An 18,461-nucleotide genomic window follows, 5' to 3' on the forward strand; every position below is an offset into this window, starting at 1 on the left:
GAGTATGCAGAGATTCTCTCAGTGTTGGCTAAATAATTATATCAAAAGTCCAGGAAAGGGGAATACTTGTCCCCCCCCTCCTGTTAGCATACATTTTTCAATTGCTCTGGAATACAGCACACACCCGGAGGGAGAAAGGATTTTCCTTTGCAATCTGAATCAGAGTATTTTTTTCATTAGAACACTTTGGAGATTTTTTTTTTTTTAATCAGATTGGTATTACAGCCTCCCTTACATTTTTTACCCCATGTTTTCCAGGACTGTGTAAAGACACATAGGAAGATTTACTCCCCAGTTTTTTTTCTCATTTTCCCCTCTGTAAACAGAAAGTCAGGCTCCTTGGCTGTCAACATCTAATCACGTGCAATCATATTTCCTTTTGCCAACTTTCATTGTAATATCATGCAAGCAAGGAGGAGGAATCCAAGATCAGTTCATAGCCAACATACTGACACTACTTTGTTTTCTGTGCACCTGACACGTGTTTGCCCGGTTCCAGCTCACCAAAAAGCCTTCACTGACCACATGAATTAAATTAACTTGAGTTTCAATCTCCAAGCTTTGGGTTTCTTTCTTTGTTTTTAATTTTGTTTTTCACAATAAAAATAACCTACTTTTAAAAACTTGGCTAAGGCTTCTTCCTTAAAGTTTTATTAGTTCTGCTCCACAACAATAAACCTGGCAACAAAATCTCACAGCTTTATCATGAATCCCTCATTATTTGGATTTTTCTGAAAGCATCAATATTAAAACTGCATGATTGCATAAGGAAGTGAAGTTTGGGCACAGATAATGAGCCCTAAGCAGAGCTTATTTCTAGGCTTGTGGTTGTTTGGTAGAACCAAAAGCAATCTCAAAGTCCTGAAACCTATGAGCAAGTACCGACGTGCTTATGGCATGAATAGTAAAAGTGGGAGTCACCAGGGTTAGGGTTCCCCCCTACTCCTTGCCAAAAAAAACCAAAAAACCAAACTGTAAAAAGATTGCACAATATTTTGGAGTTTGAATAATGAATTTAAGCATTCAAACCCTGCAGTTGTGCATTCTGCCGATAGCAATGGCAAGTGTAAGAGGCTTTCCTTGCCACCTGGAAAGATAACACCCACCCCCAGCAGCACTGCACTGCAAACTGCCATCCCCCTGAGATGGCCAGATGGCTGTCTCAGCAAAGAGACAGGTCTTGAAAAGCAAGGACTTGCGCCAGTGGAAAGTCTCCCGTTCTCCAAGAGACACATTTCCTGCCAGAACTGCAAAAGATTCCCCCAACACTTCTGTTCCCAGCATTCACACACTTAACAGTAGGGATGATGATTATTTAGGAGGTTTGGCTGTTACCAGAGCATTCTGTGGAAGAGCAGTGACATTTCTACTGCAAACTAGGCTTCCCAAGCCTACCTGCAATGCTGGGATGTACAAGCCCTGAAACTGATTGAATGCTGGTAATCCTGCTGGGACTGCCACACTGACTTGCCTTCTCCAAGCTAAAGGGTATAAAGTGAATTTATTCTGCTCTGTATTTCAGAGTTCACACTTCAATTTAGAGCAACTCCACGGAGTTCAGCGGTGCTGATCTTGCTTTACAGCAAGGTAATAAAGATCATAATCAAGCTTTCCATGCTGCTAAGGTATTTCTTATTTGATCATGTTGGAAAGGTGTATTCCACTCATCACAAAGGCATGCATAGCTAGATACCACGTTGTGTAAAGATTACTTCTCCTGATGTGGCCGGCTCTGACTTTAACTGGGGAATTTGAGCACCCTTACAGACTAAGCATAAACAACAAAATGTTCTTCAGAGACAAAAACTAATTTAAAAGAACCCACTTAACTTGTATTTGACAGCTAGAAGAATGCTGGTTACTTGCTTGCTTTTAGATAGTGAGGTTAATGACCCTTCAAAAACAACTCCAAAATGTGCTGTGGTGACATTCTATAAATAGTAAGGGCTGGGAGTTCCCTTTTAATTTATTTTTTGGTAGTCAACAGTCGGGAAAATGAAGATTTCAGTAATTTATCTCCCTCTTCTTGTGCATTCATATCCAAGTGTCAAACTTCATATACTAAAGCAAAGCCAGAGCTGTACCCATATTTACCTGTGCCACTGCTGAACTTTCTGTTCTGCCTAGGGAATTCCTCACACAAACCATGAATGCCTTGGTGGTTTAAAAAAAAAAAAAAAAAATCATATGTTTGTATATCCAAGTTTATGAACTCAGAATTATTCTGTAAATAATGTGTAAAAGTTGGAGGTAAGGGAAATAAAGCTATAAATGAATAGCACAACAAATGACCTAATGAAAAGATACACTGTTCATGTAACTGCTCCTTCTAATATTAAAAGAAAGGATGGGTGAACACTTGTTAGAAACGTGTCTATTAAGAGACACATTTGCAAGAATCAGTGTTTTGTACAACTTTCTTAGGCCAAATTTCAAGTTTCAGTTTATACAGGCCCTCACCAGGATAAGACTTCAACCAGTCCAAGCCATAACTGAGTTTACATCTTATTCTGCAAAACAGTCAAGATTAAAGACATAATAAATTCAGGAGCTGAAGAAACAACCAGACAAAAAATGATGCATCATCTGGGACTTCAGCTGAGGACAATCCCAATTTGTTTTTTGCTTCTGTAAAGAGATTAACTCATTGCTAAAGGAATGACCCTAATTACTGGGCTTCCACTTTGATTTTTTTTTAGATAAAGCATGCACAAAAATATTTTTAAGGGAGAGAGAGAGGGGGAGGGAGGGAATGGGGGGAGAGAGAGAGGGAAGAGAGAGAGAGGGAGAGAGGGATGCTCATAGGAAATGTAAACGACAGCCAGCTAGTAATTGAAAGAAATAATTGTTTCCCATTATCTCTGACAGGCAAAGCCTAGATTTGAAGTGAAATTGCAAAAACACAAATTATGCAAGACGTGGCTTCCATCTAAGAAAAAGAAGTCTGTTTCTCTGAATGTTGCAGTTTCAGAGTTGAATGCACCCATCTTGGGACAAGTTGCTAGCCAAGCTGGACCACATGTATTCCTACTCATTTTTGAACACTGCTAAAAATGCATCGGATTTTCACACAAATGGTAGCCAAAGCTTTGTCTGAATAGACATTGTCCATGCAATGCATGCATTTAATTTAAAGTATATTATTCAATTTGAAGACTGCACTACTCAGTGAGATAATACCCTGTAGTTTCAACTGAATAAGGTTTCATAAGCAGTTCAAGGAGAGGAAGGCTAGTGGGAGACTAGTTGAAATTAAATAAAGCCTCAGAAAATAATTAATTACACCATGTACTACCAAGATCTCCTAATAAAAACAGAACAGTCGGAACATGTCTGAAGCAAAGTGGCCAGCAGATACTCCAGGGAGGGGATCTGGCCCCAGGACTGTGGCCTGGTTGGCCAGTAGGAAAGTGCTCTGGGCATGCTGGGAGCTGTGCAAGAGGACATGCAGGCATGATCAGGCTTGGCAAGATTAGGTCAAGTGAAACATCACATAAACATGACTGCAGAAATAGTATCACTGGCAATCTCCATCAGCAGGCTGAGCATTCAGAGTTTCGTCGTTCTTGTGCAGATCCTCAGCTGAACAAACAGGCATGACCTGCTGAGATGTGGTGCTGCGGCTCCAACAGTGCCTGTGCTACCTGCAGCCCCTCAGGTGAGGTACTATTCTTACATGAAGGGAGTACAGCCTGGCACCTACCCCGGATCCTGACCGGCTCAGCAATGCTCGAGGTGTGTCCGTAAAGGAGGAAAAGAACCATTACCACCACCAGAGGGATAACTTAGATGGGTTGAAGCTCATTGCCTTGTCTCTGCAGTTGGAAGCACTGAGCTCTGTGCTTGGGCTGTATAAACAAACTCCTGCTCAAGCACAGTCTGAAAGCTCTCCCCAGCTAGTAGAGAACTGAACTTCTTCCTGTTCCATAGTTTTAATAGCTTGTACAAATAAAAACAGTAAAACAAGCAATGGTCTTGGCCCACCACTTAGAACCTGGTTACACTTCAGCTCAGTTCCAAGCAACTGCTAGAGCCTAAGGGTCAAGACAGAGCATGGGGAAAGCTGTGACTGACTGATTGATTGATTGATTGATTGATTGTGTTTTCATAGATCTTTTGATATCCAGCCCCCCAAAATTCTGCAGTACTTCAGAGCTGCTCTCCAGATTCAGTGTGACAGGACTCAGTGATGTGCTGTTGTCAATAAGTGCATACACTTCATGCTTACTTGCTTTGCTTGAAGTACAAATCATAAATAGTTGTATGTGACAAATTTCCCAGTATTGAACCTTCACGGCTGCCAAGAAGCATGCTGCAGAACAGAACAAGGAGGGCTATAATTTTCTTTTCTTCGTTTTGTTATTTGACCTTCAATTTTTCACTTGTCCTTGGATCAGTCTGGAACTAAATATAGTCTTTTCAGCATTATTTATATGTTTAACCCAAAGCTCCCCGCATGTGTCAAGGGACTATCACAACACTGTTCTAAATTGTTTTAACAGCTTATTTTAAATTGAAAAATGTCATTTTTGAAAAACCATTGTCAATTAATTATGATTCCACAAACTCCTACCAGCTCTCTTGTGTCTTGTAACAATTTGTTCACAGCCTCCAAGACAAAGCCTCCAACTTGCTCAGAGAAAGCTCTTGAAACTGCCCAGCCCTTGAAAATGCTGACTGATCTTTAAATTAACACAATGATAATGATTTTGGCCACCAGCTATTTACAAATGCAATGCAATTTACAAACAAAACCCCCCCTAGATGGATCAGCTGCATCCTTGGGGATCAACAGTCACGGGGGTTGAAACATCCCTTAGTTCGTAGAGATACAATTCACTATTTGGAATTGGAACCAAAACCCACCACATTCAAAGGAAAGTCATTAGTGTCTGGTTACATACAGTAATTCCTCCTGAACTGAACAATATATTTTTCAGTCAAAAGGTCTTTCCCAAGCAAGGAAAAGACAAAACAGTCACTGTAATGATCCTCTGTGAAACCTTGAGAAAGGACATTTTCCGCCTCGGGGGGTGGTTCTCTGGTGTCTGTATCAGCTACAGAGCTAACCAAAACAACAAAGAGCTGGGTGGGGGGACAGGTACAGGGGCACACACAGACACAGACAATTTCTATCACGAAAGAGAAATTTCCCCTATATCATCACATTCTGCAAACAGCATCAATTTTCTTTTATTTACATAACCAGTGTGAGCAACTTCAGAGAAGGATTTATGGTGCAGCTTGGGTTTCTGTGTGGGTTGCTCTTTTACTGTATCAATATTATGTTCAACAACATTTTTTAGTCAGAAAAATGACCGTGTGAAAGTTGAAAGGTGGGAGAATTATGTTCTCAGGTAAGAAAGAAAAAACCCCACAATACTGTTTTATTACTGGTCTAAGCAATGCAAGCCAAATTCAGCCTATGAATTTAAAGGGCTTGCACTAGTAAATCAGCTTAGAGCTGTTATTTAAGAGTTCAGAATTTCTTGGATAATTAATGAGACAAGCTGTCCATGTAAACTTTACCAAAATGGTTTTACATCTTACAGTCAGCTCTGTAAGTTGACCCAAAATAGTGTCACACAGAAAAACAATCAGCCACTGCTGCCAACAATTGCGACAAAATTTCCCACTATTAACCACCCCCTTTAAATCCAGATTTTCGAAAGAACTAAGCACCTAAAATATTTTACTTCTTTGGAAAAAAAAAAAAAAGAAGAAGAAGTCAGCTATGTTACAACACAGCTTTCATTTCCTTAAAGCTCTGAGTTCAAACTCCATAGATGCTGCAAGCCTAAATGCTCAGACATAAGCAAATATCCTTGGGAAGTACCTTCACAAATATAAGTTAAAAAAAAAAAAAAAATTGATTCATGTGCACTTATCATTCAGGGAAATTTCTATTCAACTTTTTTTGCGGCTCCCTAACTTTACCAGGGCAACTGAGCAAAGTAAACAGAACTCAGTTCTCACACACATTTGAGACCCTGTTTCAATGATTCAGCAAACTCAGGTTTAGGGCAAGAAGCCTCTGATCAAAACCATCTCAGCCATACCACCCAAAGAATTGATCTGGTAGAAAAAAGTTCTTTTAACTGAAATTGGTTAATATGGAAAACTGAACTTCAAACCCGATCAGGTACAGCCTTTGTTCTCCCAGTAGCACAGCAGAAATTGTATCAGTTACTTGTCTTGCACTCCAGTTAAACAAATCAAAGTGGTGTCATGTGCCCAGCCCTGTCCAGATGAGGTCTGCCTTGGAGAATGATCCGGTGCTGATGAGTGTGAACCCGCAGCCGGCTGCTGCAGTCACAGATCCTGGAGTGGTGGGGAGAGACCGCAGTTTTTCAAAAACACAGAACAACACATCAACACCAGAATGAAGATATACAAGGCAAAACTGAGGCAGCGTCATAAAATACACTCAGGGCCAATAGCTAATGCCTCTGTTATAAAAATCCTATTGGGTTTACCCAAGGTTATTTCCTTAGCTGCCAGGAGTCATTTGGCTGGAGATGGGATATGGGGGTTGCTTTGGGCACTGAACATGATCTATCCAATGATCAGATCAGTTACGTTTGGCTGCTTACTTAGAAGCTGTTTGTTCTGAGTCACTCGCTATGTATTTATCTATAGGTGTAAATGTATACATACATTGCAAGGTGTTTACATGAAAGCTCTCTCTCAGGAGCTTTTTGGATGTGAAACCACAATATTTTCCCTCAGTTCTAAACTGTGCTTTATCAAGATGACCAAAAGTAATGTTGCCAAATTTTATTGCCCTCCTACCCCCCCCCCACTAGTTCCAAGTTCCTTCACGTCTCAGAGGCTACTATTGATGGCAAACAGACAGTCCATTAACCTAGCAATGTTCAAACTTTTATCACCTTTCTCTGCCTCTGCAAGATACTACTCCCCCAGGCTCCAGCTTAGGAACATCTGGCTTGGCCACCCTCCTCCTGTACAGAAGCACATCTCAGGAGGGGGAGGTGAGCAGAAAGATTCTGCTGAGATAAGATATACCTCCAGCTGCACCTCTGCCAAAGGCTGACCTGCAACTACTCCTTCTTGAGTTCCTGCCATACACTTTATCTACCAGCTCCTCATCCAGACAACCCTCTGCTCTTTCCCTTGCATGATCTCCTTCCATGGTGCTTCACGGTCTCAACCCCCACCCCCCTGCAATTCTTCGCCATCCACCTGAGCCGTTGAGCTGTTCACCACGGCCAAACTAAAATAGGAAAGCAAGAGGTGCCATCAACCAAGGGCTTACAACAGGCTGAAGGGGCCAATTCCTATTGCTTTCCACCAGTCTCATGCCTGCAACAAGCTTGTGCCCAGTCACAAAGCTGCTGCAGCACTGGAGAGATCTCCTCGCTGACACAGGGACACCTGCAAGCAAACACAGGGCAGCAAACTCTGAGCAGTTTCACTGTACTCTCCTCTCTGCCATGTTTATGAGGCACTCAGACTCACTCAGATTATTTCAGACTCACTCATCCTCCCACAGACAATAGTCCAAACCCATTCAGAGGGAAGATGCAGTGGCTGTGACTGCAGAGTTCCTCCAGCATATCCTCTAGCATTGCTAAATTACACACTATTAAACAACCAAGCATCTCAACTTTATTAGTAATCTTATTAATACAGCACTGTAAAAGACAAAAAAAGTGGGGTTTTTGGGTGGTTTTTGGTTTTTTTATGATGAAGCTGCCACTGTCTGGAGGAAACCTGTGCTTTGCACACACAGAAAGGCACACACGTATTTCATATGGTGCATTGCAAGCTGCACGGAATAGAAAGCAGCTGGAGGAAAATGGCTATAGAGAAATGGTTCTCCTGGGCATCATCTGTTGATTTGTTTTGTTTATAGAAGGAATGAGATTTTTATCTCTGCTCAAAATATAAAATGCTTCCATGGCACTGAGCTCACTGCTTGGCTATGCTCTCACTCAGGAACGTAAATAAAAAGGGGGAGAAGGAGGGAGAAGGCTTTACTGCACAGAATCCCTAGCAATGTCAAAAATTAAATAGAAAATGTCCACCAGTGACACAATTACAGCTTGAAAGAGGAACTAAGTCACCAGCTACCATGGAAATAAAGGCCTCCTTACCATGTTTGTTAGTGGCTTGAGTCTCCTAAATCTGAGGAGGCAGGTAGGGATAAACTACCTAAATCCCAACTCTCAAATCCGAGACTGAGTCCTGGCAGGATGAACATACTTACACTGTAAATACCCCTGTCCTTACAAGATTCATGGCCTGTGAAGGCACAGGTTCCGACAGTCCTTCCACCATCTTGTGCCCACAGTTAAAATTCCAAGCTTGCTCTGAAACCTTGGCTGGGGGAGGTTCCTCACTCCTTTGTGCCTGACACCCCAGGTCTGATGGTCTCTTTCAGTCAATAACAGAGCTCTGTGTCCTAGGAGAACACCAGATGGCTGGTTTTCCACTCAAATTGAGAGCACATCCATTTATGTTACACAAAAGTTGTATCTCAGGAAAGAAAATATATTGTGAAACCACTGAATACTTAACTACTGCTAAAAATTTAAACTTTTTAAAATTTTAAAACACAGCTATTGAGAGACACAACTACAAAAACTGTGAGAAATTACCTGAGGACTAAATCTTTCTAGTATAGAAACAAATTTTAAAATACTATTCTTCTGAAATGGGAAAGGCTCGAGGTTTTTTGCCATAGCTAGGAATATTCTCCTAAAACTGAGGATTCTTTATCTTTGCACCACCTATTCCTAGCTCTGAAGAGGAGATGAGAGAGAGCAAGCCAGACACATAGAAGTGAAGGCTGCTGAATATTACTCCAGAACAACCCTGTTTCATGAGCTACAGAGGGGATCTGAAGTCTTTCTGGAACCACCGAGAGGTTTTTTGCTCTTCCTAAAGCTGTTGGCCAGAGCTCTAACCTGAATGGCTACTGAGCAACAACTGGTCAACTCAGGGTCCCATACTGAGAACAATTCATCATAGCTTTCAGAGACATTAATCAATCCAGCACAATAGTGTCATAGTCACTGAAATCTATCCTAAGAGAAACATGCAGCTTCTCAGTTTTGCTACCATGAAGCTTATACTGAGAACTCTCTTGGAGAGATTGCTTCATCTCTAGCCATGATGAGTATTTCAGAAAATCTTAAAACAGAGATTTGTTCAGGTTTTTGGAGAACAAACAGATCATATTGATATTTCAAAGATGGAAGAGGGCCCTTGTAGTTTTGACCACCATCATTCTCTGTCTGTCATGCTAGCATGCAACCCACTGAAGATCCTTTAGCTGCTCATTCCTCTCCCAGGATGGCTTTATTTCATGTCTTTCCCACATTTCAAACCACATGCCTCGACGACCTCTTCAATTGTTATAACTCTACTGAGAGGGTGTTTACATAAAAGCTCTTTGGAGCTTTTTGGATGCAAAACCACAAACATGCATGCACAGATTACATCAGATTTATTGCCACCAAGTAAGTTAAAACAATACTGAGGGTTACAGGTTCAGAACTCCGCCAAGAGTTCTCATCCAAGGGCATTCATTCAGCAGGAGCCTGTGATCAGACAGTTACCAATTACTCATCTCCTCTAAAGTCCACTGCCTTTTCATCCTTCCCATGCCCCTCAACTCATAAAGAGCATCACAAGGTTTTTAGTAGCTGAAAGGGATTATTCCTTCCAAGGAAGTAGACTTTACTTTGTCCATACAAGCAAGCACACAGCCACTGCCCCATTTCCTACTCCCAACATACATCTCAGTTCAGCTCCTTTCTTCCAGCCTCAATTTACCCAAACATACTTGACCTCAATCTGTAACAACCCACTACAAATTCACATGGAGTCATATCCTGCTGTTCCCAGTCATTCTTCCCAGTCCCTTCCCACCCATTGCTGGGCATCCAGCTTCTTTTCCCACCCAAGCAAAAAAAGCAATATAACAAGTTCTGCCCTTTTCCTTGTTTGTCGCTTCCTTGCTCCCCCAACAGCTTCAGAGGTTCTGCAGAACCATGAAAGCAGCAACCAGCTAGGAAAGAAACTACCAAAGGAATGGATATGGAGAATCTCCCACATGCTAGATAATCCCTTCATTAAAACTCTTGTATTCCTATTGACCTGCACATCACTCCAGTCATAGATAACACGTCAAATAAACAAGTAAGGCTTAAAAGAAATTGTCAACAGTGTAAGCAATGGCATAGAAAGCGAGGGAAGGAAGAGGCAGACATGGAACATCATTTTCTCAAGCTCCTCCGCTATTCCTGGGTAAGTGAAATAAATGCATATCCAAACCCAAACCAGAAAATATTTTGAGCTCTTTCAGCTGTCTCACAGTACTTAGCACATACTGAGCTCATGGAACAGTAAACTTTGTTTTCAATAGAGAAAAAAAAAAAAACAAAAACAGAACCAAGGAGATAAGAGAGAGAAAAATCCATCTAAAGACTTTGGGTATGTCAAGGGGAACTGATAAAAAACAATCTCTCAATAATATGTCAATATTTTAAAATATTTTTCAGACAGCTCCATTAAATACTGTATAAAAACTTCCCTACAGAAGATCAAGGCATGGCAATCAAAGGCATAAATTACCTGTGAGCCAGCAGACAGGACAAAACAAACACTGGCATGGATGAAGTCTGATGCAAAGAAGAAAAGGAGTGAAGACGAATATGGGAAATTTTTTTTAAATGATGGGAGCAATGTTAAAGGAGACAAGAAAAGAGAGAACATAGATCTGTATTTCAGCACTGTGAGGAGTTCTAACCTGTCAAAGCTGCCCACTGTTTTAACTTTTCATTTAAGAGGGAACACAGGCAGGCTGGCAGGACACTTAGTGTGCTATCTGAAAGTGGAGTGACAAAAATCCACACACCTTAAAGCACAGGGGGAACAACAAATCCCCCCAGTGCAGGGCAATCACAGGAACGGCCAGTATGCACCCCTGAGGTTCAGGGAAGAGCAGAGCTCATGGCAGTGTTTGAAGACTTTGCAGCAGACCTGAGAGGCCCCTGTGAGCCTGGCAATTAAATGCACAGACACAGCGAGGGACAGCGCCAGTGCAATGGGATGGAGTGCCCCACTGCTTGCAGAGCTTTCTCTCTGAGGAAGTTGTTTACATTGCCTTCTCCCACCATCTAATTTCAATTCCATTGAAAGCACCACCAGCAGGGTATTAAGTTCCTCATGTTCCTAATACTGTCAGTAGATGGAGGCAGGAGCTCCTAGAAGATCATTTGGAGTACCCAAAATGAGTTTGAGAGGGACCCAAATATCCCCAAGTTAAACAAAGCAACCTGCCTGAAGGCAAAAAGCAAATCAAAAGTTAAACCCAAACTGCTAGTCCAGAAGAGCTCAGTGAAGCTCCAGAGCAGACTCTCAGGCAGAAGTTGCCTGATGGAGAAGTCAGAGTACTTCCCTCCCGTGCTGGTCTCTCCTGCCTGTGCAACCCAGCTGAGACCAGACCCAGGCCATTACAAGCCCCACAGGAGGGGGAAGCAGAAATGGGATGGCTCAAGGGCTGTGTCCAGCTCCTATTTGCTCTTGAGCCATTTGTGTGCATTATCCAGCTTTGCAGCTTGTTCCACTGGACATGGATCTGGAGATTACAGCAGAACACAGGTAAATATACTTGTTTTGTGAAAGGAAGCCATCCTATCCCTGCCTGTCTGCCTTTACATACTATTAAGGCTCCAATCTCCACACACTAAAATCAAACTATGCTTTAATTTGGGATTTAATGGGGAAAGGCATGAAAAAGTTCAGGGAAAAATGAAGACCACAAGGAATTAATAGGCCGGAGATTGACTTTTTTACACAGTGTTTTTAGGGTAAAGTGCACCTTCACAAAAGCAAAAAGCTCAGCAACTACTTGAGGGCCTTCAAATAAACACTGCTGGACATGTAATCTCTAAATTGAAAACAAAACAAAACTTGAACATAGACTGTTTCTGAGTTTTGCAGTGCAGTGCAACCAAGGAAAACCAAAGCTGCACAGCACTGAAGACCCAGCTACATTTGTCTGGATAACCAAGGTGTTATAACAGCCTCTGAGGATATCCCAGAGAACCTAGCTCTGAAGCTGCGACAGCAACAACAGAAAACTGTTCTGCTTCTTCCCCAAAATGTAAGATAACTTTGCTTACCTAAAAGCAGCATAATCAGGGCACTGAGTGAACTTCATTCCGGATGATCAAATCTACTTTGTTTTCAGAGAAATAAAGTGTTTAGTCACTTGTGGTATGGCACTTTTCCAAATTATAATTCAGTAATTCAGCAGTATAATTCTGCTCCTCAGGCTCACCTAGAGATGCTTGATTTAGCTCAAAGACAAGGCCATATACTGCACAGCTGTGGGATCAAATTATGTTTGACACATTCATGGGAATTCCAGATTTGCTTGATGTGAAACTGCATGACAAAGACAATTCAGAATCTTTTTAGGTTTTTTATGTCATCAACATCAGTTTGCTGATGTTTCCTGTTGAGTCAGATCCTTCTAGCTTTTCTAATGGGACATTCAAATAAAGAGGAGGGAAGTAGAATGATTTCCACTGACATAATGGCCATTTTAGGAAAAAACCAAAGCAACCACCAGCTGGGGTTAACAGAATATTAAAAACCCCAAAACTTCCCAGCCTTCTGACCCTGTAAACCTGATGCTGGGTTCACTGCAAACTGAGAAGCTACAAGGTTGTCATAGGAGAAGACTCATTAGGGACCATAACCTTAGGTCCCAGCTCAGAGGTCAGACATTGCTGGTCAGAAGGATGTGGGAGATGGAGACAAATCCAGCAGCCAGAGCCCAGGAGCAATACAGGAGCACCAGCCCCCGAGCACTCGCTGCCTACAGAGCTGTGCCTTCTGCAAGAAAGAGAAACGAGCAGGCTTTGACACCTGAGCATTAGGATGCCTCTCTGAACCCCTCACCTCAAAGAGCCTGATGTAAGAGCAGAGCTGTACATCCTTCTGAGTGTTTGCTGATGCTCCACACCCAGGCCTGTTTCCAGCCAGAGTGGTCCTTGCAGCCCTGTGCCTTTGATGGCAGCAGTGGCAGGCTGAAAAGTTAGGGCCTACCTACCCAGAAAGAATCCAAGTTTTGTATTGCCTGTCCCTGGATCTGTCCAGAAGCATTATCTGGATGTGTTAGCGGGAATAATCTACTTCTCTTATGCCTGCACTCAGACCATAAGCCTAGATCTCTAGCTGTCAAACATCTTTCATAAACAGTGATCTTTTGAGGGGCAAAAATTGGTCCAAGGTCTAGTATTAGGTGGCATTTACTTTAGAAAAAAAAGAAGGTTTAGCTAACTCAACCCCAAAGAGCAAGGTTATGCAAAACCAGAATTAAGCTTTTGCTGAAAAAAGATTACCTCTAAACTTTCCCTTTAGAGCCCTTTCCAAAACCAAAGACGCAAAGTAATGCCAAACAAGCAATGGTATTGAAGTCACCTGTATGGAAATACTTCCTTGTCCTGAGATCAACTTCTGGTGAGGGTTAGTACAGGTATGGCACCAACTGATAAACTCTAACATGTGTGTCCCATGTCTAAGAATGTCCCCCATCCACCTGTATGCAAATGTCTACACTTAAGGTCAGAAGAGGAAAAATATTAAGTTCAGTTTTCATTCGTTTTTATCAGAGACTGCAAATTCTTTGGGTCAGGATTGATTTGTTCTGCACTGGGTGGACAGTACCTTGATCCACGGGGACCCCAATCCCTTAGTCTCTCTATACTTGTCCGTAGCACAAGCAATCATTAATATTACTTCAATGTAAAAATGACATCTTTCTGAATTACTTAGCTTTTCAGAAACAGACAGGAACACCACTAGTTTATGTTTTGCTATGTTTGAAAGCATGCAATTAGACACAGATCTTGCAAACATAAACAAACACTCCCATCCAACCTCCATGTTTCTAAAAAACCCCAGGTTTGTTTAGACAAGGGGTTGATAATCCAGTTTGAACACAGGTATCTGAATGCTGTGACAGCTTCTTCATAATGCTCAGCTTATGGTACATTAAACTTTAAAGCAAGATAAACTCCTGCTTTCATTTTATCAAACATCTACCCAGACAGCAAAAAGAAAGACACAAAGCAATGTCTGCAGCTACAGCCAAGTATGGGATATCCAACTCAGCATATGTTTGAAATTAAAATGAACAATATGTTGCATAGATATACTACTGTATTTTTCAATGGAGAATATCACTAGGATTTGTAAATGTTAAGCTCAGTCTTCCCTTAAGAGTTTGGGTTTATTTCATGCCTAAAAAAACCCCCTGAGATTCACAGAGATTAGGCAAATAGAGACAGCAGTGCTCACAACTGAGAAAGCAAGTGCTCTTAAAAGAAACTGCTCCGATAATCAGTTTGTGTGGAAGAAATCACAAGGCAGGACATGGACAAGACATTTTTTTAGAGCGCTAACTGTTGTTCCACTGGTATTACTGAACTTTGGTAGTTAGCCATAATATGCCTTTCTGTGGTCGATAAAGCAGCAGCCTGTTGATCACAATAATAATGATGTAGCAGCAGACATCGAAGAATCCATGATAAGAAATCTGCAAGAAGAGACTTTTACCTAGAGAGAACAAGTAGTAAGAATGGGGAGAGAAGCAGATAACTAAATCCTTCAGGAACGGGGGATAGCAAAGAGGCTTGAGCAGCCTCTTAACAGATTACCAAAAAACAACTTCCCGTTCAAATCCAAATAGACTATGTACCCAAAAAGCTTTGTAGTTCTTTCTACTCCCAACATTAAATCAACTACCATAAAAAGCCTCTCCTTAGAGCTGACTTAAGGTCATGTAGAAGAAAAACACTGAAAAGTTATAGGTGCTCCACTGATTTAAAATTGACACATTACGCTACAAGCAATACCTTCATATTACACTGATGACAACGCATGAGAAATCAAAGATGTGCTATTACATGATTTGTTATAAAGAGTTTTTGATGATCTTCATTGTACCATAAATAACTGCCTAAAAAATTATCAAATCATCCAAGTTTCTTCCTAAGACTTATAACTTCAAGTTTATTTTATGCAGCTACATCCTCTCCTCCCTTTCCCAATCAACTCTTTCTTCTCTCCCTCTTTCATATGACCTCACCATACCCAAAAATGTGAAGAGATTGGTCTTATCACAGCTTAGCAAGATACCACCTGCCAGCTGAACTGTGACAAATCCCAGCTGGCCTTACAATACACACACGAACAGGGACTGAGGCTGAGCCAATGGACAGCAGCTCAAGGCTGTCATTTAAATCACTGAGTACCCCCATCCACAAAAACCATGCTAAGGAAAGAGCTCAAAAACATGAACATTGCCATCGCCACATTCCTATTCTAGTGTGCATTAGAACTTTTGACTCTCTCCCCTACCTGCAGCTGCCTTCTGTTGAGCCTTACTAAGCCTTTCACAGCCAATAAGGTGGACAAACTGCCCGTTCTTTGCACTCATACAACAGTTGACACAACGTGACCCCGATCAATAAGCTACAATCATAACAAAATTTACAATAGCAAATATTCATTCCTCCCTTTCCCCAGGATTGCCCTTCTAAAAAGATACAATCCTGGCAGAAAAAGCTAAAAAAAAGAGTAATTCAGTAGTTATTAAAAAATTAGGATAAGGCTTATAAGGAAAACCTCAAAGGAACTTTAAGAGTTATTACTTAATTATTACTCCTGCCATACACAACACTCATGTTTTCTAACTCCTAGAAGAGCCAGATAATCAGGTATGCAACATGATCTGTAATAAAAACATTCCCTAGAATTAGAGACCTGCATTTCTATTAGCAACCATTTTACACACTGTTTAAATAATTCCTTGAACCCAAGGTTTCAGTCATTGTCATGAATAAAGGAAGATGTGAGCATGCATTGAGTTTTACTGATTTGTTTAAACAAGCATGCAGTATAAAAAACTTTAACAAAATAGACTCAAATTAGAAAGCTGACAAGTTTGAACAACAACTACCATGCTTACAGATGTGTTTCAAGACTTCAACCTTATGGGCTCAGTCACTGCATTTTACTGAGATAAATAGATCTGAACAGCTCAGCCACCAGGCAAACACCAACAGCCCATAGCTTATTTCATTGCAGGTTTAAGAATCACCAGCTTCCCATTGGAAGAGTGATCTATACACACCTGTATTTAATAAGCTACTTAAAAATCAACTTGAATCTGTAGATCAACAAGATTGATTAGTAATAACCATTGGCAGTTAAGAGTATAAAACACTTTCCCCACATAAAACTGTGGCATACTTTTCTTGGTGCTTTCACAGAACTCACCTTCCACCAGACACACTGAATGGAGTGTCCCTACTGTTAGACAATTTCCCACCTCACTGCTAAGTTGAACTTTTTGAAACTTTTATGGTAGGCACTCCATTCAGCAGTAACTGACCACAGCCATGAGTCTGGTTTAACTCTGCAATTAGAGCTATGTTTGTTAATGGCCAGACCAAATGTGCACTAAACCACCATGTCTTAACTTTAAGGGGAGGAATAGCCTTCCCTAAACTGAACCAGAAAATGAGGCCCTGGGCAAGCACACAGTACCTGACATTTACAAGGAGCAGTTCCAGGTCTTCAGAGGTCTTGGCACATCTGGACATGTGCTATGTGGAAGCATCAGGCTATTTCAAATGACTCACAGGTGGCCAGATCTCAGCAGCTGATCTGCTGCTTTTCTGAACTGTGGATGTGCCTCTGTCCTCCCTCTCTCCCCCTTACACTCCCAGAGATGCACAGGTCTGCAGCTAAACAGCATGGTCTTACTTAATGACCTAGAGCTGCCATTCTTTTTCCCAGTAAAATTCAGAGGAAGTAGGACTTGGATGTTTGTGATGATTTGGGCAGATCTTGCTAAGAAAGCAGGCTCACCCACCAATTTCATACAGCAACACACGTCAAATATGGGTTTGACCCTTTTTAGTCTCCCTAGACCCTCCCTGGACACAGAAGGAAGCTGAACAAAGCTCAACAGGGTGAAAGAATGACAAAATATATGCAAAGCGATCTGTCAATTACATTGCTACAACAATTGTGCTGAACTCATGGTGCCACCACTATTCTCTTCCAGATTACCTTTGGATTTCTGTTGGATTTTTTTTCTGAAACAGTCCCTGAAACCTTTTCTTGAACACTCATACAGCTGAAAAAAACCCCATTCTTTTACTGGAAGGCAGGATTTGAAGAGACATACAAGTAAAAAAAGTTAGAAAAACACTCCCAGTTCAGGTAATTTAATTTCTGAAATAAACTGTCAGGAGAGGGTGGGGTTTTTTTCATTTCAGCACAGCTCACTGCAATGCCTAATACTAATGGTGCTAACCATTAGGGCTGCTGTTATTCTGATTTGTATCCACAAGTCAGTGTGGAAAGAACAAGAGAGGAAATTCAAGCAGCAGTTAAAGTGTCTGTACACTTAAGCCAAAGAACAAGAGTGCAGCATAGTACAGAAAAGAGAACCAACAAGTACTTGTTTTCTTTCTGACCTGGACCAATGTTCCTGCTGCCCAAAGAAATTAATAAGAAACCAACAAATAAGTTCTTAATTTAGAATAAGTTCTTAATTTTTGTTAGCAGTTGGTAAAGCACTTACAAGACAGTATTGCAAGGAGAAAATTCTCTAAAAGCATCATGAGTTTTCTGAGTATTTATTGCACCCTCTGCAGCCAAACCAACTCCCCCTCCATTTCTCTCTTAGGCAATCACCCTCCAGTTTCCCCTCATGGATAAAAGACTCTACAGATGCTGGTGGAGCTTCAGCAGGGCTTGTGCCTGATGTGCAGCCCACATCACCATTATCACTTACCAATACAGCAGGACCAGGAAGATTGCCAGCAAAGCCAGGGTAACTGTGGTACTGTTCATTTCTAGGGAGGCAAGTGCCAGGAGATCTACAGGCTCCATTTTCCTCCACTACAGCTCCAGCCTTGAGTGGTGTGTGCAGGGGAAAGCCTCTGCAAGGGCTGATAAAGCCTTCCACAGCTAAATGAATGACATCTGCAACAAAACAGGAACCGAGAGAGCAAAAACGTGTCAAGCACAAACTGCAAACCTTTCCTCTTCTCATCAACTGCACACTCTGAGACAGAACTTGAAGGTTCCCTGAATGGTAGAATGTAGCAATTTCCCCCCTCCCACTGTTGTTGACTGTCATGCCAGTAAATATTTACATACCCACCGCTTGAGACATCAGTGTTGCTGAATAGGTTTTTAGACCTCAAGTATGGGAAGCTGGGGAATGTGTGGGGAAAAGTAATGGGGAAGACAGCCTGACCATCTTACAGATCATGGGAGAAAAATATAAAGGCACTTCAGGGGTGCCCTGACATACACACAGTGGCATTCTCTAAAGTAACAAAAACAGAGCATTTTTGCAATATTAAACTTCATTAGCACTTAATTTCCAAGCTGGTTAT

The 18,461-nt window shown here is 41.5% G+C and overlaps 1 protein-coding gene and 1 long non-coding RNA gene across 2 annotated transcripts in view; both read right to left on the minus strand.

The window, feature by feature from the left end:
- TBXAS1 (thromboxane A synthase 1) overlaps nucleotides 1–18,052 on the minus strand; it is a 229,289-nt gene extending 211,237 nt beyond the window's left edge. The window contains exon 1 of the mRNA XM_069003037.1: nucleotides 17,852–18,052. Within this exon, the coding sequence (XP_068859138.1) occupies nucleotides 17,852–17,949 (98 nt within the window). The 5' untranslated portion in view covers nucleotides 17,950–18,052. The remainder of the gene's footprint in view (nucleotides 1–17,851) is intronic.
- Nucleotides 12,155–16,097, minus strand: LOC138104730 (uncharacterized). The gene is made up of 3 exons (XR_011148238.1): nucleotides 16,013–16,097; nucleotides 12,314–12,420; nucleotides 12,155–12,208 (listed from the first exon to the last, which is right to left on the minus strand). It is a non-coding gene; the product is annotated as an uncharacterized lncRNA (long non-coding RNA).
- Nucleotides 18,053–18,461: the final 409 nt, after the last annotated feature.

The sequence above is a fragment of the Aphelocoma coerulescens genome, chromosome 1A, assembly GCF_041296385.1.
Source record: "Aphelocoma coerulescens isolate FSJ_1873_10779 chromosome 1A, UR_Acoe_1.0, whole genome shotgun sequence".
In the NCBI taxonomy this organism is placed as follows: Eukaryota; Metazoa; Chordata; class Aves; order Passeriformes; family Corvidae; genus Aphelocoma; species Aphelocoma coerulescens.